The 22871-nt window shown below is 41.5% G+C and overlaps 1 protein-coding gene across 1 annotated transcript in view; it reads right to left on the bottom strand.

Moving 5' to 3' along the window:
• RASGEF1B (RasGEF domain family member 1B) overlaps window positions 1-21388 on the bottom strand; it is a 34745-nt gene extending 13357 nt beyond the window's left edge. The window contains exons 1-7 of the mRNA XM_029235156.1: window positions 21252-21388; window positions 20548-20596; window positions 9092-9274; window positions 7294-7416; window positions 6772-6909; window positions 1104-1316; window positions 538-612 (exon numbers count right to left, since the gene is read on the bottom strand). Of these exons, the coding sequence (XP_029090989.1) occupies window positions 538-612; window positions 1104-1316; window positions 6772-6909; window positions 7294-7416; window positions 9092-9268 (726 nt within the window). The 5' untranslated portion in view covers window positions 9269-9274; window positions 20548-20596; window positions 21252-21388. The remainder of the gene's footprint in view (window positions 1-537; window positions 613-1103; window positions 1317-6771; window positions 6910-7293; window positions 7417-9091; window positions 9275-20547; window positions 20597-21251) is intronic.
• Window positions 21389-22871: the final 1483 nt, after the last annotated feature.

Here is a 22871-nt window from a genome sequence, read left to right as displayed (position 1 = left end):
GATTTCTTATGTGTGTGTATACCGGTTTTACAGCCCATGCCTAGTGTCAGTTTCTTTCCATATGGGCTGCATCAGGTAACAAACCTGTCATGAGGGATTCACCTTAAAACAAGAAGCAAGGCAGTAAAGACCCATCCTCAGCACACTGGATGTGCATCCTGTCTTTATAGCCTCTGCTATTGTTGAATCGAGCAGAGCATCCTTTCGTATTTTCCTTCTGACTTAATCTGCTAAAACCATTACCCTTTTATCTCCTACCTTCACCACCACAAATGCCCGCGCCTACTTGCTTATTAAATTTCCCAATAAGGAGGAAGAGAGGTTAAAAGTTGGTGGTAGGGTAAGAATATCGTCAAGGCACTTAGAGACCAGGCTCAAGAAAAAATGTAATGAATCAGGTATGGCTAATGGAAAACAAAAAAGAAGTTTTTAAAACCTAAAACAAAATTGTTCCAATTTCTGTCTCTTGTACCCACTATCATAGACTAAAGAATTCCATTGCCAATTTCAGGGCTGACCTCTGGGTAGACCAATTACCTTGTCATTGTCCAAAGGGTCCTTCTGCACAAATGCCTGAACAAATTCTTCTGGGCCAATATAATTGAGCCTCTCCTGAAACACAAACCCAGCAGGTCAACAGTATTAAACAAAAAGAGAAGAAATGGTCTTTCCGTTCTGTCTACTGACTTTTAACACTACCCTCATTTTTTAATGTAGCTTGTGAAATAAGCCTTTAACCCTCAAAATTGTCATCATCTTCCAGGTCTGAGCAGAGGCAGTTTTCTGCCTGGGTCAGTGCTACACTAGAGAGTAAAAGGCTGAGCGAGTTATGGAAAAATTAACTAGAGGGGGAACATGAGGAAGGTCAATAAACTCTTTGCTCTTCAGTCTTGCTTAGCATTTATTTTAAAGTGAACTCCCAAAATATCAGAAATAGTCATATTCAAATGTCTAAACAAAACACGTTCCAGCTATTTCATAGATTATTTCCCATTTGGATTATTCTAACCTCTCCCTTGACATTACCGCTGACGAACACACTGTCTGGCTGTCAAAGCAAATCAAGTGTGGGTTATAAAAGACAAGGATGACAATGGCCTTACTAGCTCTATGTGAGTCAGCTGCTGGGCCAACGTGTAAGGGTCGCTGCAGACACTAATAATGTCCCTTTGGATGGACTGTGGCTTGGTCTTGAGAAGTGTGAGCCGATCTGTTGACGTGGAGCTGATTTTTGCCAGGACTTCCTCATACTGGCTGAGCGCGGCAAGTTTGCGGATTAGACACTGGATCATCTGCTGGACATTCTTCCTATATGTCTGCCAGGAAATAAGCAAAGGATTACCTCCTTGCTCTGCTTGTCTGTTTGCACCACTACGCAAACTCAGAGACTCTGTACTTCAATGCTTTTACCTTCACGTTGGACAACCACCTTGGTTGAGGGCAGTTAGAGGATTTGGCTTCGCTCTAACAGTTTAAAAGAGACACATACACATAAGGTGTCTTTTCAGATTTGTAAGACTTAGTTCTTTTCTCAGGCTGCTCTTGAGAGTACAATTCAAGTTGGGCCATGAAAACACAAGGATGATTTAGATGAGCTACTGAGGGAATCCAGTATAATAAGAACCACATATAACTAATGTTCTCTGGGCTGGTATAGGAATGTACCGGTTTTCTTTTAGTAGGTTAAAATGTGTTGATCTCAAGTCAGAGCATCCTTTTCCTAATTCTTTTTCTTTAGGGTCCCTGTCTAGATTTTTCTCCTTCTAGCATTCCCAATCTCATTAGTCTAAGGGTACAGACAGCTACTTAACAGAAATACACCATCACTTCCTACTCAGCCCCCAACCACCTTCCTGACTTCCACATAGAACATGAGTTACCACCAAAAAGAAGCAGTGGATATTCCTTTTTGGTATCTGACTTCCAGTTGGTTCATGTCCATTTCTTCTGCATTCATGAGTCAGTGCTAATGTTCACCACCAAACTCTTCCACATGGCAATTCTACTCATAATGCTACTACCAGGTGACACCTTGTTTGTTACTACATCATGCTACCGCCACAATACTTAAGAGAAATTGGTTTTAAAGCAATGCGTGTATTACAGATAAATGTCAACCTCTTGACTTTTAAAATAGTTGTTAAGTCCAAGAAAGAGCTCCACAATCAACCAATTCCTAAGGTAGAGTTACATGTATAAGTTAGGGTATTCTTTTATTCTTCCTTTTTCAGGCAAAAATTGCCGAACTAACACTTATCCTTCTGGGTAAACTGTGACATCTGTTATCAAAGAAAGGCACACAGGCTGCTTCAATGCTAACGTGGTCCTTAGGTTAACAGCTCCAAAGGAGGGCAGTCCTAGTGAATTTACAGATGAAAGCCCTATGTCCATGCTTTACTAACTAATCAGCTCCTTTTAAAAAGGTACCACAATATCATTTTCTGAGATTAATTATCTGAAAATTAAACGGCATCTTACCTACAAGTCTAAGAAACATCTTTTTTTACGGAAGTAATTTGGTTTACCAGAGCATATTATAAAACTTTAAATGAATAGATATTTGCATACTTAAGCCAAGGAAAATTAAAAATAGAAGGAAATGATCAATTCTCATATAGTCAAGGCAAAAAGGCGCACACAACCTTCTTTCTTTTCTTCTTCTCTACTTGTCTGATGTATATTCCTGAGTTCTTTAAACTGGTCCATTAGATGACCTTTTTCCCCTCTACATTCACAGACCACCCTGAAGTCACTAATGAAATACCTAAGTGTTTAAAAAATTGAGCCTTCAAGGAACCTATCTTCCACACAGCATTAAGGTTATCAGTTAAGAAGATGGTATCTACTCGGTAATATGGTTGTCACTCAAAGAAAATGCCTCTTTCTTTGGAATTTGAAGCAGTTAAGGCCAAATTGAGGGCTATTTTAAATCCCTTGCTGGGGGTGAGGAAAATGGGTGAGGAGGGTCAAAAGGTAGAAACTTGCAGGTATAAAATAAGTCAGTCATGGAGATGTAATGTACAAGATGGTGACTACAGTTAATAACATTGTATTGAATATTTGAAAGTTGCTGAGAGAGTAGATCTTAAAAGTTCTCATCACAAGAAAAAAATTTTGTTAATTATGTAAGGTGACATGTTAACTAGACTTACTGTGGTGATCATTTTGCAATACACACAAATACTGAATCATTATGTTGTATACCTAAAACTAACAGAATGTTACATGTCAATTGTACCTCAATAAAAATAAATTAATAAAAATAAAATAAAACCTGCATCCCTATTTCCCTTGCTTCTTCTACATTCATAATCTTGAGTTACATAAAAATCGATGAACTTAAAATGGTTTCTTCAGTCTTCTGTCCCAAATGTCATAATAAATGCTCCCTGGGTGATTCTGACATGCAGCAAAGCCTGTCTGGTGAAAGACTCTTATTCTACACTTTAAAAAATGCTTTTTAGGGAAAGAGGTAGAGTAATGGACAGTGGAGGATTCAGCTAGTGAGCAAAACGCAGCAAAATATGAGGAGAATATGTATGCAATAGGGTATAGGGGAAAAGCTATTCGAATAACAAAGAACGTGAGTGTGTGCGTGTGTGTGTGTGTGTGTGTGTGAGACAGAGAGAGAGAGAGGATATGTGTGTGGACTCTTTAAAAAGTTTGCTGCTGCCATTTGATCCCATTCGAGAAACCAAACCTTCGTGTTGTTAAGCATGCTTTTTTTACGGAATCATGGATTGCCAAGTACGTACTTATTCTTTTTTATAACTTCAAATGCCAGTGACAGTAATTACCTGGCAAATAAAGACAGAATAAAGACAGGTCCCGTAAGGAAGAGAAAATTGCACTGTACCCACTATAGTCATTTGTCACGTAATTGAATCATCAGTTTCATTTCGGGATTATTGCTGTCAAGTCCTAATAAACCTCTTCATTTTGGGCAAATCCTTGGCGGGGGGGGGGGGGGGTAACATATTAAGCCATACTATGTGGAACTGTCCTAGCAGATTCAGAAGAACTCAGCTAAATTATATAGAGGGCACACCTGGATCCACTGACTGCCAAAGAAAATCCCTAAAGTCCCAGGCAAGAAGCAGCAAGTCCCAACCCAAGTGCACACTCCTTCCCATGGAGGGAGATAACTTTTCAGCGGAGGGAAATATTTTTTTCCTATTCCAGTAACCGATTAGTTTGTTCACTCATTCGTTCATTCATTCAAACACTCCTGAGTGCCTATTAACTACCAGATACTGGGCTAGAAGTTAAGGATGCTATCTGAACAAAAGGAGCACAGCATGGAGTCTAGTGAGGAAAAACAAGTCATAAAGAAAGTAATTACTAATCACAGAGTGCTCTGAGGGAAAGGGTGGTGAAAGCCAAGAATGGGGGATGACAATGGCTGGGGAGGCCAGGGAAGGTGTCTGCAAGGAAAGACACTTAAGCACATGGCAGATAAGTGGCCTCCCAAGCACAGAACTGAGGAAAAGAGCATCCACCACAAAATTTTAGGGCTGAAGGGGACATTACTACAGGGAGGTTACCTCTATGATTTAGAAATGAAGAAGGAGCAGAGTCTTCAGGGGACTTGCCAAAGCACTCAAATCAACCACTGCCAAATGTGGACCCGATTCTGAACACTGTCTAGAAGTGACTAAAGGAATACGATCTCACTGGAAAACCCAACCTGATCATGGCAGGTGACATCTCTCCACTCAAGCCCTAGGCTTATCTTCTCATCTCTTTTCACACTCAAAACCGTCTGAAGATCTCAGGTTTATCAAGGATTTGTTATTAACACAGGATGGCTGATAGGAAGCCCAGGCACAAGGCTATTTGGTCCCCATGCTTGGTTCCATCCAATTCTTGAGTGGCTTGATCCTGTTAAAAAGAGATCGGAACCAATCTGGCCAACACAGATAGAAGTGACCCCCCTCATGGACTCCCGTGACAAGAAGGACAAAAAGCCATCCATTTGGCATTGTATCTGAAAAAGATTTTTAAGGTGTTCCTTTTGGGAAAAACAAGTCGTCATTTCTACCTTTTAAAAAGCCAACAGAAGGAAGGGAAGCTGACTGCCACATCAAGTTAAGTGCTGACACAGAACTTAACTGAAGTGAAGCACTGCCTGACTCGGAGCTCAGCCTCCACACAAGAAAAAGCCCTTATGATGTCACTAATCTTTTGAGCAGCTTGCCATAAACTTAGGTCACGGAGCCAGCATTGACCCTGTCAAGCAACACAATAGCTTCCCCTCTAAGAAAAGATTTACTACAAAACTGTGATGCTTAACTTTTGCCTTTGTGAGTGACGGACCTACCAATTCCTACCTTGCTAGAACCTGTTACACGCAAACTAGCAAAATGATTAGAATAGTCATAATTTGCAGAAGGACTCAGGGAACCACTCATTCAGGCTTGCAGAAGTAATGGCTCTCTTGAGCACCAGTGTTCAATATAATGTCATAGGGGAAGTGTAAAAGGGCTAATTCCATTTTCATGAAAACATAATGTGGGAAGCAAGTGAGTATTTTTCAAGTGCTAATCTTATATAATTTGTCTGATTTTTTTTAAAGTTAGGGGAAACAGTATTAAAAGGTTTTCGCCAGAAGTAGACAGACTAGATAGGTGTCTTGTTCCATGATCTTGACAGCACAGCCCTGAAAGAACGATTTCTCCAGGTAGGCTATTCATAATGGGAAAATGCATTTTAAGATGGATGAAACAAGACATCACAGCCTTTGCCAAATGCTTCATCTACCTTTTTCTAACACTGTATCTGTGCCTAAGTACAGAAACTACAAAGATATCCTTGCCCAACAAGCCTCAAAACAGAGTAACAGCCTTCCAGGCCTGCTTCAAAGAGGATAACCTTGCATTTGTCACAGCTAGGTAGCTCAGTTGAGGGAAGTGATATTTATGAAAGATTATCTAACAGACTTACTTTCCATCTCCATCTAAGTCTAGGTGCTAAGCCTTGAATCAACTTCCAAGCTCAAGACTTGGATCCTTTTTTCTTTGTCTTCTCCACTCCTAAAGAATTACCTTTGCTAATTTATATATTAATCTTTTGGCCTCAGTTTTTATCAAGGAACATTTGTTATAAACACTATACAGAGCAGTTTCCATGATCTCATTCACAAAGTCCTTGCAGGAAATTTTCATTTAATTTAATGCTTTGAAGGATTACTATGCTTTTTCTTTTCTGACAGTGAAAATTACATAACCAACTGTATTTCCCTTTTATCTGGAGCTCACAGTTAAAATACAGCAATCTTGTCCTACTCTACTGAATCTCAGTATTAGCACATTTGTCTTCTCCCTTCCATGATACAAACTCTCTATTTCTGATTTATTAATATATTACTTATTACCTGTTAATATATAAATATGTTATTTTACATGTATTAGTGTTTATATCTCCTAATGTGATATTTATAATCTAACTTGCTAGGTCAAATCTTTCTGGAAGGAAGAAAGTTATAAATAACATAAAATGAAAACACACTTGCATCATGAATCCTGTGCTTGAGTTGACATGAACATACCCCCAAATTACTCACATAAAACTCTAGATCACATCCCTTTGAAGTGGGATTGTATAATCATCCCCCTTTGACACACCAAACAGACCAGTATGCTATGGAGAGGACCTGCCCAAAGGCAACAACAGAAAAGAAGCAGTAGAGATGCCGATGCATAATTTAGCACCACTTCTCACCAAGACCCTGCCTGGAAATTCGAGTAATTGTACTAAATTCAGGTTACCAACCTCCTCACCACTGGCTATTCGGTGAGCCAGATCTTTTAAGTTTCTCATCATTCTTTCATCCCGAAAATCATAAGGAAATGTTTCTGTCCATTCTGTCAGGAGTTGAAGAATTTTGGGTGCAATTTTTCTTATCTGATTCTAGGGAGAAAAAGCAAATCAAATTCAGTGATATCTATCAAATAAATAATTACAAACAGGGTTAATGGTAAACTTCTAGTGCAAAGTCTTTGGGGTTAAAGAAGACTCTAGTCTTTGGGATTAAAGAAGACTCTTGTCCCCCTTTCCCAAGTCAATGTCAAGTGCTACCAACTTAAGGCAGGACGGAGGGATCTTCCATGGCACTAGATTTATATTTGTTCTTTATACCTTTCCAATTCCCTCTGCATAGCCATGATACCATTTATGGACCTCAGCCTGGGGAGAAGCTATGGTTACTTAAGGAAACCAACTTCACAAAATCTAAGCCATAAAGCTACCAAACTTAATGGAAAAAAACATTAAGTTCAAATAAGGTATCATTACCTTATCACCACTAGGATCACTTAGTCTCTGGTGCTCAACACATAAGTGGCAAACTTTGGCCATTAGCTCATACGGATGCATAAATAACCGAGAACTCAGTAGGAAGGTAAATATGTACGTTCTCTGTGGCAAGAGAAAAAAAAGTCATCATGGTTATATTCTCTCTGAAACTAGTATCTTTCCTATATATTATACATCATATAGCACTAAGTTCTCTTTAGCAAAGTTAAAATGCTACAGTTTCAAAAGTGATGCTTATTAGTAGTAAAACAACCTAAGATGGATTTCTCCTTTACTTTGTGATATATATTTTCCCTTAAACCATACTAAAAATAACAGAAGTACAGGGTAAGTTTAGCTACTAAATTATTCACAGTACAGTTTTACATCCATCCTCTGGGAGCCAGGATACCAGGACATATAACTCAGTCTAGTAAAGAAGAATGAAATTCAGCCCAGGGAGATCAATCTAACTTAAATATACCACCCGTACAGAATCTTGTTCTGTGTCCAAATATTATGGTAACTCAATGGAAACCAAAAAATCACCCAACCCACATCAGCTCAAGAAATCTCCGGTGGGTCCAGTATGACACACTGGAGCATTTGTGTGCTTGTGTCAGAACATTCAAAGACAGACTTTCAAGTAATCTATTTACTTGCTCAAAGGCTAAGCAATTTGATAAAACATAATATCACACGATATACTTTTCTTTAACCACAATGTCTCCCCAGAAGCCAGTAATGAAGTAAAGCTTATTTGTTATAATACTTTCATACTCCCAATAAGAAGAAAAATTCCATGGGTTTTTCTCCCCCTTCTGTGCCTTTTGTAGCTCATAAACACTTACAGGGCTGAACAAGGGATGCCTTTTACTTTTGATTAGAAGTTTTCCCTGTGTGGCAACATATTGAAAATGCTACGTAACAAACCTCACACACACAGAGATAACTCAGTAAGAAACATTAAGGTGAACTACAGTGGCAAGCACAAACTACCCTCTGCACACCAAGGTCATTATTATGTTTATAAAAACGTTCGAATCTAGCGCCTGGATATTTTCATGAAATCTTTATCAACAAGCAGCTGTTGCACAACAGGGGCAGCCGTAGCACAAGGGAAGGGGGAAGAAACATCACGTGCCCCAGAAATAGAAAACCTGGGTTTGAATGTTGATGCTAGGAGTGAGACCATGTGCAAATTCCTCAACATTCTGAATTTCAATTTCTTCCTCTCTAACCTCTTGGAATTGCTGTAAAGACTGAGAAAATGTAAACGAATTCCTTAAATTAGAAAGGATTATCCATACAAATGTCAGTTCTCAAAGTAAAACATAAACAAGTGAATCTGTCATCTGATGTCGAATCTATAAAGAATTGCATCTTGAATGTAACTCTTGTTCTCTTTTCTGTGAAGTTTCCCTGTGTAACTTCACTTTTCTCAGCATAGTTTTGGAAAACAAAAAGGCACTAACCATTCTAGGAGCATCTAATGTTCTCTGGCATTTCTATTTAAGGACCAAGGTATGTGCATGAGTCAAACCTTACAGGTATTTCATTTAGATGGTCTCTGACTGACTACAATGTGATACCAACCCTGAAAGGAAAACTGATACACAGACATATCATAACCAGGTTCAATCTGACCTCAAAGCACTCAATAATCAATATGCAATTTCTTATTAGAAAAATTCTTAGTAACCCAGATAGAATTCTGCAGCATCTAGGGTCCCTGTCTATTCTATTGTAAATTCTGCTGGATACCGAGGACGTGTTTCAGGGGCACATGGATACCTACATCCGGATAGTAATCCACATTAGGTACTAAGTGCTGGATGAGTGCTTCCAGAGATCCGGAGAGGAGGTTGTTGTCATGGTAATACAACCCTCCACAGCTGTCCTCCGTAGACTGATAGAGGTTTCGGTTGTAACCGCTGCTGTCAAACATTGCTGAAAAGGGAGGAGTTTGAGGCATGCTTTCCTAAAATGAATAAAAAAGGAAAAAACAGTGTCAGTAATATGCAAAAGAAAAGTAAACTTTAATAGGCATTAGGCTTTCATAATCACGAGGAAACAGGCAATTTTTAAAATAGGTTAGGTTCTGATACAATCTGAGAACCCATCAAGAAGCAAATTGCTCTTTGGATAACACATGTATGTATATTTTTGAGTACAATGTCATCCAATAAAATACCATAAAACACTTGGATCAAAGGCTCCAATCTGGACTTAAATTCAAGTCTCTGGCTGCCGTGTTTAGATATCATTCCTTCACATTCGGTTATGAAGTCAGGGAGGGGAAGTGAGCTTTAAATTGCTTTAATCCCCTGAATCAAGTATTATCCTAAGGTGGAGATGTGTAGGCCTTGAAAGTTGGATGGGAAGAATTACATAACACTTAAGAAATAAATACCAGACTAGCATTGGGCATATGAGGAGATAACCAAAACAGAAGTTGAAAAAATGAAATTGTAAAAGAGGCCTAGAAGTAAAGTATGTGTGTGTGTGTGTGTGTGTGTGTGTGTGTGTGTGATTATAGATGCACGCGTATATCAAGAGATTTAATGCTGACTCCCCAGCTTTCACTGGAAGATCGGATGCTATTGATTTTCACCCCCTTTGTGTCAAATTCTTTTGGGGTGCAGAGCTCTAAAAAGCCTCAGTTCTCAGTAAACACACAGGCTGAGCAAACACCTGATTTGGGGAGCACTGCCTTCATCCGTGTGCTCTGCAACTCACAAAGCCCTTGTCAGAGGATGCCTGGTAGAGGCCAAAGGCTATTAAGTTATTACTTGGATTCCTAGGGACAGAGTTCCCAGCCCCAAAAGCAGACTCCAGTTTCTGGCAGCATGTCTAGACAATGGAGGCAATTCAGGAACTGCAGAGCGTGAGGGCTTCAGAGGCAAACGATGAGGGGAAGCCAAACTCCAGGGCTTGGACTGACAGGGACAGGGTGTGCAGAGGCTGCAGGAGGACACAACCTGGGCTAATCCCTCTTTTCAAGATGCTGAAAGATATCTGTATCCGAAAGGGGGAGGGGCGTGGGGCCTGTCTGAGGAGGCACATCCATTACTCCAAGTGCATCTGTTCTGGTTCCCACTAATGGGGGCCACAGCATCACAATGTGTGCGCATGCCTGGGCAGGGGGTGGCCAGGGGTGGGGTGCTGGGAAAAAACAACGTCCATTATAAGGCGACTTGGCAGGTGAAAGTGGCATTTAGGGAAAGAAGCATCAGGAAAGAGAAATAGAAAAAAAAAAAAGCTTCAGTATTTTGTGCTCTGTCCCATCCACAAATCAATGCTGAGGGAGAACATAAAAGGATCCAGCACAGAGAAGGAAAGACAAACATCATGTGATATCACTTATATGTGGAATCTTAAAAAAATTATACAAATGAATTTATTTACAAAACAGAAACAGACTCACAGACATAGAAAACAAAGCTTTGGGTTTACCAACGGGGAAAGCGGCAGCGGAGGCGGGGGCGATAAATTAGGAATTTGGGATTAACAGATACACACTACTATATACAAAATAGATAAACAACAAGGACCTGCTCTATAGCACAGGGAACTATATACAATATTTTCTAATAACCTATAATGGAAAAGAATCCAAAGAAGAATACATATATGTATAACTGAAACATTTTGCTGTACACCTGAAACTAACACAATATTGTAAACCAACTATACTTCAAAAAATAGCTACAAGTGGGAAGAAAGTGAGGACTGAGAATCACTCTGTCTGGGGAGACTTGTCACTACCAGAGTCATCATTGCCATCCCTCTCGCTTGGGCAGGACATGGTCATAATGGCCAAAGGAGCAGGAACTGAGGATGTAAATGTTAACACAAATGCTCCCCACTTAGTTGGTAAGACCTCACACATAGGAATCATGGTTAGATGAAGAACTCAATGTTAACATTTTATAAGGCACCGGACAAAGTATGTTTCTGTCCTCTTCAAATTGCCAGTTTTCTATGAGTATGTTTCATGTGCAATATCATCTTTGCAAATGGGTTGTCCCTGGTGGGAAGAAAAACAAGAGCCTGTCTACCTTCGCCCTGAGAAACTCAAAATGTCCTTAAACCGGGACACCAGGACCTGAGATGAGAAACATCTGAAAGTTACTTCTTCCAGCCTGGAAGGAACCTTCCCTCTGGATGTGGCTTTCCTGCCTCTGGCTTAAAAAAAGCTTTAGATGGTTAAAACCACACAATATCCTTGGTATCCAGGATGACAAGTGGAACTCACTCTATCCATGCCCTTGAAGTTGTTTTTCTGCCAAGAACCATGAATTTTCCTTGATTTCTCCACTTACTCAGTACTACAGAAACCGTCCTAATATTAAGTGCTTTGGGGAGAAGGTTGGCCAGGATTTGGGAATTTCAGAAAAATCAGAAAATGTTAAAAGTTCAAAAGGACCATAGAAATCAAATGGTCCAAGATGGAAAATAGATTTCATTTCACTTCCTAACGGCAATCAATCCAAAGTGGTTGCCAAAAGGCCGGATGAAGAGTGAGGATTCAAAGCCTGTAACTGGGTGGGGGATGTGTGCTAAGGGATTAGCAATGACTGCAAAACAGTCACAGAAGAAGCCAAGGCCCGAGCGTCATGACAATCAGGTCCACTCTCCTCTGTCCATCAGTTTGCAAACTGAGACCCTGGGCAGTGAGGTGAAGTGACCAGGCTAGGACCACACAGCCACGTGGCTACAGCACCACGTGAGCCCCACGGCACTCCTCTGAATCTTGCACCCCTGCTGCCTTTGGTAGATTGACAGGAAGCACCAGCCACAAAATAGTCACAAGTCACTCAGAGTTCCCTTTCAAAGAATCGGCACCAAAAGCCACCAAATATTTGTACTTATAATTATTTACTCCCATAAAGTGGACAAGGACCCAGATTTAATGAAGCCCTAATCTAGGGCTTAAGAGCTGTGAAAACTTCGGAAAGTCACTTACTCAGCCCCTGCCCCTAGGTATGTTTTTCATCTGGAAAATTATTTCCAATTTTGCTCACTCCTTCCGAAATTCTAGATGATAACAAAACTACCAATTTTCTTTATAGCGAAGTTAGAGCATTTTTAGAGCAATGGCAAAAGGTCTTTGTCTTGTTCCTTGGAAATGTGTCACAGGATTTCTTTGAGGAGGCACAAAATATCAACAACAACAAAAAACCCCTCCAACCAGGCACCAAAAGAAAATACTACAAATAGCAATGGACACCAAACTGAGATAAGTTAATTGAGGTTATAGTTTATTATACTTAAAAATCAAATTTAAGAAGAGAATCTATCATAGGTTGTTTTCTGCCTTCTAATTAGCGCAACGTCTGTTGCCAATCAGCTGATTGACCACAAACGAACTTGACTGTTGAACTTGCGTAGAGCAACAACCAATGGCTGAGATTTAAGTCACTCCAAGAGACCCAGCCCCTTAGTTACATGCACAATGGTCCTATTTTCCCACCTTGCCATATACTGTCAACTCCTTAGGCCTCCACCTTCCTCAGTGTGCATCCTTATACTATGGGATCCTGTGTGCTGGAAAAGGTCTCCACAGTCCACAGTCCTTTACTTCTCTGATTCTTGCTCAAGGCCGCTCCCCTGAGAAATGCCTAGATGCACGGTGGGCAAGGCTCTGAGAATGTCAGCAGCTCCCGTCTGTGTAAGGTTTACTGCCTACAGATGCCTTTTTGGATATTATATCTACCTTGTTTGGCAGGGATCCTTATTCTGTTTGACTGCATAAGCACGGGTTCAGAAAAACTTCATTACTCAGCTGGGGTTACACATCGGATAAGGGACAAACAGGCAGGGTTTCAAACCTAGTCTTCAGATTCCAGGTTCAAAATTTATTACACTACATCATGTTATACTGCAAATGGTCTTCTTTGAACTTTTAATGTTTAACCATAAAATGAAAAGCCTGTCAGTCTGTCCCAAATTGCACGCTATTAGAAAAATTTACATGTTTTACCCGTTCTACATAAATCCTTGCCCCAAAGATGTACGAACGTCATTAATTACTCTTATTAAAAAGCAACACTATCAACAAAAGTATTTAAGCTACTGACCTTTGCAATCAAAGCATAGTGCTATCTAGACAGACTTCAGAAATTCTAATATACACTTCTTCATATTTTATTTTCTTTGAAATTGGGATGCACATAAATAGTTAAGTGATAAGAAAACCTGTTTAACTGACAGTCTTTTTTTAGCAATATATAAAATAAAAGAGCATCTTACAATGGATGACATTTTAGATTCAATGAAATACAGTAATACTTGCTTGTACGTACTTTACAGATTTCCAGTAAAAAAGATCTGATGAGACAAATGACCAAAAGAGAGATCATGGATCACGGTACATGTAACTGATTTCTGGACAATCTCTAGCAAGTGGTCGGTCTAACCATTTTCCAGAAAGATCAACTGCCTTGTGTAATAGACGCATTTGATAAACGAGGGGAAAGGTCAGCAGAATGGCACAGAGAGTACTGCTTGTGAAGTGGATTTTTAAGCGCCTAAGAAGATAAACATAGTAGATTTTTTTTTCCTCTCAAGTACCTTTCTTCTTATTACCCACATCAAGAACCACTGTTTGTTCAGCATTACTCAAATTTGACATCCAAGACTTTAGTTCTACCTGCTTCAGTTCTGGAATGAAAGAAAGTGAAGTTCAGAATATTAAATATTGGCTTGGTTCTTGTTTAAGAAAACAAATTCATAGAATATCCAAGTACTGCACATGAGAATCCAGAGAAGCATTTAGCCCCGGATACCATTAACTCCAGGAACCATTTGCTAAAGCCTCCCTGGTGGAAGAAGGGCTAAGTGTAAGGCGGTTCCTACCCCACAGCTTCCATTTATTTTCTTTAATCTCAGTGTAGCTCTGACTTCTTATCTGCAGCAAATCTTCTCTTTACAGCTCACAATTACTATTTTCTGTCTGTTGGGTTCTGTAAACTCTCAATTTACTCTTCTCTACCCTTTCCAACATAATCTCAACACCAACTTCTCCAATGTCTGCCATCCTTCTTTAGCACAAATTTTGCCCAACCCAATATACCTGCTATGGGGACCTGCTAATCAAAACTCTGGTTTAGGAAAAACTGACTATTTCCAAAATGAGAATATGTGACAGCATTAAGTACTGGCCTTAATTTGCTGTTAAGTCAAACTTCAAAGTAGCTAACTCCTTTGGAAAAAGTGAGATTTATATGAGATGCTTGAAAAAGCTGCTGACTCTATTCAAATCACTACCAGTAAGATAAGACAGAGGACAGGTTAATCTCACAAGCAATTCTCACCTTGCAAAATTTCATTTGTAAGCCAGTTGCTGGAAACTCAGAATATACTGTTTGGCCAGTAGCTCTTAACTTTTTAGGAAAAGATCACAACTTCTCCACACACTGCCCCCAGAGAAATCGACCAACAGGTTTGTATATACTTTCAGGGAGTTCAGACTCCAGATTAGGAAGCACATGTGCTGGCCTGTACAGAACCTGGATCGTATTTATCTACTTCCTCAAAGAAAGAGAACATAGTGGTTCTGAAGGGAAACTTGTTTTAACACATTGAAGACTGGCTCCTTAGAAATCAACCAATACATGTAAATATTTTCTAGTAGTACTGATCCAATGGCATTGAAGAGAATGAAAAAGACACTTCTTTCGGTTTGCATAGAGATATTTAAATAGCTCCCCCCCACACACATTGAGGGAGCACTTTGGGATAAGGGGGAGGCAATGAGACAATGGGAAACAGATTTTGGTTTTAAAAACAATGACCCAGGGCTTCCCTGGTGGCGCAGTGGTTGAGAGTCCGCCTGCTGATGAAGGGGACACGGGTTCGTGCCCCGGTCTGGGAAGATCCCACATGCAGCGGAGCGGCTGGGCCCGTGAGCCATGGCCGCTGAGCCTGCGCGTCCGGAGCCTGTGCTCCGCAGCGGGAGAGGCCACAACAGTGAGAGGCCCGCGTACTGTTAAAAAAAACCAAAACCAACCAAACAAAAAAACAATGACCCAGGCTAAAAGAAAGCTCTGAGCTGCCAAAATTAGCATACAGATTACAGGTTCTTCTAGAAAACTTCCCAAGAGGAAGTAAAAGATATCCAACCCACGTATACAAGATGAATGTTCTTTCTTAAATTTAATTTGGGAAGCTGAAAAGTTGGTTGACAGACAAGATATCTTACCGGGGCAGCTAATTCAGTCACAAAGATATATGATGTCCTTCCAAGGACCCTGCAAAAGTTCAGCATGACATTGATCCAGCAGCAAGGAAGCAAGCTCTAGGTGATTTAAGGGATGAATGGATTTGAAAGGCATGCCTAATGGTTTCAAACCAACTAAAGCACCAGATGAAAAGCTGCCTTTTTTGAAACAACAGACTGTGTTTGAATCAGTGACTGCTTTTGCACAAGGTTATTTACGAGGAGGCAGGTGCATCAGTCTAAGGTGGTTTCAGGTGACAATTCAAATTGGAAGAGGGCCAGGAGAAGATGGGTGTGGGAACTAAATCAAAAGCCATCCTTCAACATCTGCTTTAGGTGTTTGGTGAACCTCTGCCAGGATGTCAAGTCAGCATTTCCTTTACACTCAGGAGAATGAGATAGCAAAGGCAGGAGTCCAAGATAAAAAAGGTTTATTTCAGCCCCTATTTCATCACAGAGCACCTCAGTGAAATATTTAATAAATCCAATGTCTGTATATTGATTGCTATCCTTTCGCTTCTGTTCAAATGCTGGGCATGTGTCCAAACGAGGTAGAGGAAGCCCTCCCTATCACAGTTGAACTTTGAAAGCATTGTTTAGGGAGGAGAGGCTTAATTTAAGATCTGGCAATGACTGGTTCCCAAATTCCCATCTAAATTCCAAAGGAACTTTGCACTTTGGTGAGATGCAGCCTCTTCCTTTTTTCATTTAAGGCTCCAGAGATCGGAATGAGAAAGAGTTCACATATTTCAACTTTACTCCAGCTGGGTTCTCAAGTACTTTTAGCCTCCTTTTGGCACGGCTGGATCTCAGAATACAAGTGCTGACTGTACGCTCAGAGGGTGTTTCTCTAACTATGGATTCAAGTTGGGGGAAAGTAAAAGTCAAGTCTCCCACACTGTATAAAACATGCTTATTTTGAGCTTGAAAAAAGTCTCAAAGATTATCTTCTCATTTCTTTCTAGCAGCATCTCTGGACACTAGAAATGCTACACCTCTGCTAACCTCCTTGAAAAAAGAGGTATTGTGCTGAGATTACAAACAAAACAGAGTAGACGACTCAGAATCAACTCACTTCTTTGGCATGTGAACAAAAAGTAAGTAACTCCCAGATAAGTACATTCTTTGGAACTGAGCCCCAAATGCTTTGTAGATTTCATGGTCAAGGGGAAATAATCAGTATTTTTGAGGAAAGAAGGTCCTATTTCTCTCTACAATGATGAAATGGTGGTATTTCCTGATTTATTATAGGATTCCACATTAAAAAATGAATGTGCATTTTGCTTGATTTGTCCTAAATGCTACTTAAATTTTTCTTCACTAATTCCTAATTAATGGAGGAAAGGGATTCTGACTCAAATAATTACCATCTTTGGTTTCCCTGAAAGAAAAACAAAGCTAAAATTTGTCATCTTTTGTCTTGGGAATATCTTGTCAGCAGTTTATTAAGACACAAAACAACAATTCAGTACGTGGCAACTACAAGTGGACCTGGAGAATCATTTAAAACTTTGAGATAAATCTTTACTAATTTTTTTTTGTAGGAACCGATCACAGCACATGTTGACATTCTTCCTGCAATGTTTTTCATCGTCTACAACTGCCATGCAGTTCCTGATCTTAACAGTAGATGGCTCCACGTACCTTGTCTTTGAAAGTATTAGTGCTTTCTAGCAGTAACAGTAGGTGCTGGTTTAAAAAATTCAAAGGATAATTAGAGTTCTGGGGGAAAAATTTGAGAAATTGGTGTTTGGGATCGTGGAATATTATTGAACTTTGGAAAGTGGCATTGCTCATGATATACAGTTGAAAACATATAAAGCCAGTCTTATTTCCTTATGTCTTGGGTGCCTGTCTATGATGAGAATTAATTGTCATTTTCCCAGAGGAATAAAAGTGATCTTCTGGAAAATCAGAATCATCGTTATCTAATTAAGTGTTGTCAAAAAAGAACTTTCTGGAATATTGGAAATGTTCCTCTTCTGTCCAATACAGCAGCCATTCACCACACGTAGCTATTATCGACACTTAAATGGGGCTAGGGCAATTTTTGTTTGTTTAATTTAGTTAAACTTAAGTTCATATATCCCCAGGTGGCTATTTACTGAACAGCACTGGCCATTACCTTGAACAGCACAGATATAAGTAGTTGAATCATTTATACATGATAGATCTCAAGCTAAATTATAGAATATCAAATGAGGAGCATCCTTTACTAAAAGGGTTTATGTTTCTAAACCCCGTTCACCTCAGCATACTTAGTGAGGACATTCAGTAAACAAGTAGAATTTTCTATTTACAATTTATTGTGGAACATGGTTACCGGGATAATTTTATTTTTTTGGCTGCAAGTTCTTGAAAAATTACCCTTATCCCACACCCCCCTCCATTCTTCCCTTTTAGATAAATAGAAGGATACTAGCATTCTATAAAGTGCTTTCCTTTCTTACAAGACTAATTTGTACTTTCCCTGTGTTAAACTCATTTTCATACCAGGGCTTCCTAATAAAATTTGAATCAATTGAATGACTTCCAGATATAAATGTACCTTGACATGAAATAATAAACACACAAACCTAAGAAAAAAATGATTGGTCAAAACACTGGTTTTAAAATGACAAAATAGTAACACTGACTTAAAAAGTCCAAAAAATTTTCCTGACTCAACCTTCTTGAAAATAGCATTTTTAAATACACTTGTAGGAGAAAAACAAGAGCAAAAAACAGCTTAAGCAGATAATAAATCTCTACATAATTTTCACCAATAAGAAATTTCACTCTCCTCTTCATTTCCACACACCAAGTAGCTGAACATCTAACTGCAGACCATTCTTCAGCCTTCATTGTTCCACAGCTAATAAAGGGTGCAAATGAATGAGGTGATAGTACAGCAAGATAAATCAGTTAACACAGAGCTAAAAGAGACTCATAAATCATCTAGTTCAACACCTTGTCAATTTCACAGATCCTGCAGGTATAGGGAGAGAGTAAGTGACTTGTTAGGGCTTCAGATTGATTAGAACCCTAGGCTCTATTCCCAAGGCAGAAATCTGCCCACAGCGCTAGGCTACATCTGTCATCCTAGGATAATCAAGGGTTGCACAAATCTAATTTTTATAGATTTAACTGGAAAACCAAAAAGGACAACTAAAGGGGGGGTGACACCCATATTCAACCACTAAAGACAAAAATCCCATCAATCTTAAGCAGTATTTTCAACAGTACAATTTGTCTCTTTAAGACCTTACAAGATGTTATAATGGTTGTTCCATTTATTATTTGTGGCACCAGAATCAAGATTCTAAGTCCCTGCTTCAGGGATTCCAGATTCTTCTCCCAAGTAAGGGAGGATACCCTAATTTTCTCATCTCCTGTCCAAGCAGGTACTCTCTTTGGGGTCATCCAAATGCTCCTCCAAAGTCTAATTCTTCCAGGCCACCTCTGGAGATTGATAAAGTTGACCCCACCACTTCCGGTGCCATATTAGGTAACTTACCAACATAAACAGTCACCTAGTTTTGCCCCTTCAATTTTCTTACTTTTTCCTAGATAGGTGTTATTCAATTGATTTTTTTTTTGGTCTATTGTAGTTTATTGGCCAGTAGTTAGACTGTAAGAATGTAATGTTAGTAATAATATAAGAAATGTGAATGATTATAATAAATAATAAAAATTTAAAATATTTAACAATATATGCCTAAGAATAACAAATTAAAAAAACAATAAATATAAATAGTTTATGGTGATTTTCTGTTCCAAAAGACAGAATGATCTCAGGAATCAGATTAAATGTCTAATGGAGCATATAAAATGGAGCAAGACTGAAAATGCACCAGGGGAGAAATCAATTCGAAGAATTTAACACTCCATTAGACCACTGAAAAGTACTACACTTAGTAGCCAGAAATATTGCCACCTCTAGGAAGACAAAGGATTGACCCACATGTCGTGGAAGAATGCCAACAAGACACTTGCTTATCAGTAGCCGATCTTCTCCACTTCTCCAGAAAACCTGCTTGAAAGGCGTAACAGAGCAGCGCTTGTGAACCCTGACTTCTGTCAAGTGCCCTAGGTCCTCCTTGGCCCAACAACTACCCCCCCCATAAACTAACCATTAATGATAGGACTTAACAAGCTGCCACACTTTTTAATCTGCTATGAAAATCTCGGCAGCCAAGAATTTTTCTTTCCTTTTAGAAGTCAATTCTACATTTGCTCTAAACCTCACCTGACTAGTTGTTTTCCTTCCAAATCTCCAATCAGGCATATACTCTGGTTAACTGTAACCTCCTTGTTTCTTAGCACAGGCTTATCACCATGGTCCATGTTTTAAACTAAGACACAGCTATCACATGCTAAGCTCTAGCTACTGTTTTTGGGAGGAAAGAAAAATTATTCACCCCATCTGAGTCTGACTGTACCAGACATTATTCAAGAGTGCAAAACCCTGATCCCTGAACTCTTCCCTTTATGCACTCAGTTCAGAGACCCTCCCTCGGCCATTAGAGATCATCCAGGTCTAATTATAGATCTACGCACACCAGCGGTCCCCGGCCATCGTCACATGGTGCTGCTGACGAAGAACTCCTTGGAGACGCCTTCTGCCCAAACATACATACACAAATTTCTGTGCATATTCATCCATACACACTATACCCACCGAATTCGTCGGCGAAGACGGACACATCTCCATTCAGAAGAGAAAGTGGCTCCCTAGAGATCCCCTCCTGCGGTTTACTACACTTGTGCCGCCCTCCGCACTGTCAGAGGACCTAGCTACGCTGCTTTCGCCTGAGCTGCGCGGATCAGGTTGGGGTAAGGTGGGAATCAATACTCCAGTGGATCCCAGACAGACACACACACTTACACTCCAGCCCCCCTGTTCCGCCCTGTTCAGCTTGTACAGCACTGAAGTTGTTTCCACGGTTCCCCTAGAGAGAGGAGCCTCCCCCCGCTAGCAGCCCGGGAGGCTCCCAGGTACCCACAGTTCACGTTATTATCGCCCGGCCAGGTGACCCGAGACAACTCACCTGAGCTCAGGGCAACAGCAAGGCGACACGTTCTGTCCCAAGTTACCAGCTGAACGGAGAAAGGAAAGAATATCACCTCGTCAGTGGCGAGCACGTGACCTCTGTTCCCTTGTCTCTTCCTGAGTCAGACCTTAGATTATAAGGCTCCGTCACCAAAAATAAGCAGGACCCCCAACTGCCCACCCCCCCCACACACACTCACGAAAACTAGCCAAGAAGCAGAAGGAAACAACCAAGCTGTGCACAGGAAGGGAAGAAAGGTTGAAGAAAGGATGAAAGCGACTAGAACTCAGACAAATCCTCAAAAACTGTACCAAGCTCTCGAGACAGAAGGCCTGGCTGCGGGATCGGGGCGAGCAAAGCAAAACCCAAGCCTGTCCCCGCCCGGGCCCCAGTAGCTGGGGCCCGCACCTGCTGGCACCGTGTCCGCTCCCGGGGCGGCCCCAGACGCCCTCGGCGGCCAGGCAGGAGGACTCCCCACTTCCTCCGCTTTTGCGGGACGCTCTGCACCAGCGAGCGCCCGCTGGCCAGAATCTCCCGCCGCCTCCAGGGGCACTGGCAGCCGGGGAGCAGTCAAGAGATCGGACTGCTCCGCGCGCAGCCCCCGGGCCGCCTGCGAGAGCGCAGCGCGCATTAGGGTGGCGCGTTCCCGCTGCCGGGCTCCGGTTTCTCCCGTGAGAACTGCTGACCAGGGAACAACCCACCGGCAGATGGACCCGGGGTCCTCGGCTTCCCAGCTGTTTTCCGCGTGCCCACCAACGCAACCAAAGGAGAGGAAGCAAAAGAGCGCAAAAAATTCCGCCCAACCAGTCGGGTGCCTTGTTTATACTGAAACTACTGCCACCGCCGCCGCCGCCGCCGCCGCCGCCGCCGCCGCGCACACCCCCTTCTCTTCGAGTGCCCGCCCCCGCCGCCAGCCCCGCCCCCACCGGCCCCCGCAGACCAATCACGGCGCAGCTCACCGCCCACTCTGCCACCGCCCCCGGCGCCCGCGGCCAGCCCACGAGTCCCCGGGGGCCCGGGACTCCAGTGGCGCGGCTACCGGTTGTCCTCCCACGCTGCGGAGGCCGGCGGAGCCCGGCGCAGGCGTGTTTAACTACGCTGGTTCGGCTCGCTCGGACTGTGTGCGTTCCCTCCTGAGGGCACCTGCCGGGGGCTGTTTGTGCAGTCATGTGTATGCCTGTGTGTGTTCGTTTACCTGTGTGCTACCTGTAAATACCGGCCCGACCTGTTATACAGTATCTATTAACATAATTATGAGCTAGAGGTTACTGTCCCTCTAATTTTCAGAAGAGAGCTGAGGGAAACCACAAGAACATTCGCTCAGCAAATATTTACAGAAAGCCTGAGTGCTAGGCTTTGTGCCAAACGCTGGGGGCACACTCCAGGCTGGTCCCTGCCATTAGGAAGCCTTACAGTTAAGTGGTGGGCAAACGTTAAGCAAATGGTCACCCAAACAAAATGTAAAATTCTGGTTGTTACAAGTTCCACAAAGAAAGGAAAACTGCTGTGAAATATGTTTCTGGAGGCAAAGAGGGGAGGTCTGACCTCAGTAAAGGCTGTGCTGTCATGGTAACCGCATGCTCTATCATTGGATACTTGATAACTATTTCAGGAAAAACGGTAAAACTACTTTTGTAATAAAAATTTGTACGAATAAAAAGAGGCTGGGGACTTCCCTGGTGGCGCAGTGGTTGAAAGCCCGCCTGCCGATGCAGGGGACACGGGTTCGTGCCCCGGTCCGGGAAGATCCCATATGCCGCGGAGCGGCTGGGCCAGTGAGCCATGGCCGCTGAGCCTGCGCGTCCGGAGCCTGTGCTCCGCAACGGGAGAGGCCACAGCAGTGAGAGGCCCGCGTACCGCAAAAAAAAAAAAAGAGTCTGGAGGGAAGAAACAATGAAAACAAATAAGGGAAGGAAGAGACTCAAGGAAAGAACAAAATCTTAAATCATCAGGAGCCTCTCTTGCCTGCCATGTGACCTTGAGTAAGTAAAGTAGCTTTTCTGAGCTTCAGTTTTCCCATGTGTAAAACAACACTCTTCATACCTATCCTATAGGGCTATAATTAGGAGATAGAGGAACTCTTTTTGTCCCTGCTCCATCTTCCCTCCCGCCTCCTCCTTGCTGGGTTGGAAACAGCGTGAAGTTCACCTTGCCTATTCTTAGCTGATTCCTCCCCTTATTTTCTTCATCTGTACCTCCTCTCACTTCTCTTTGCCTAATTATACTCCCTCCTTCTCTTCTGTAAATGAGTCTCCTGTGATTCTGTTGTCTACTCTCACCTATCTGAGCTTCTCTGCAGTTTGAAGAAGGAGCCCTAAGAC

The sequence above is a fragment of the Monodon monoceros genome, unplaced genomic scaffold (genome assembly GCF_005190385.1).
Source record: "Monodon monoceros isolate NGI ecotype Baffin Bay Population unplaced genomic scaffold, NGI_Narwhal_1 Super_Scaffold_20, whole genome shotgun sequence".
Lineage (NCBI taxonomy): Eukaryota > Metazoa > Chordata > Mammalia > Artiodactyla > Monodontidae > Monodon > Monodon monoceros.
The sequence above is the reverse complement of the archived record's forward strand: the minus strand, read 5'-3'. Positions and strand labels throughout refer to the sequence as shown.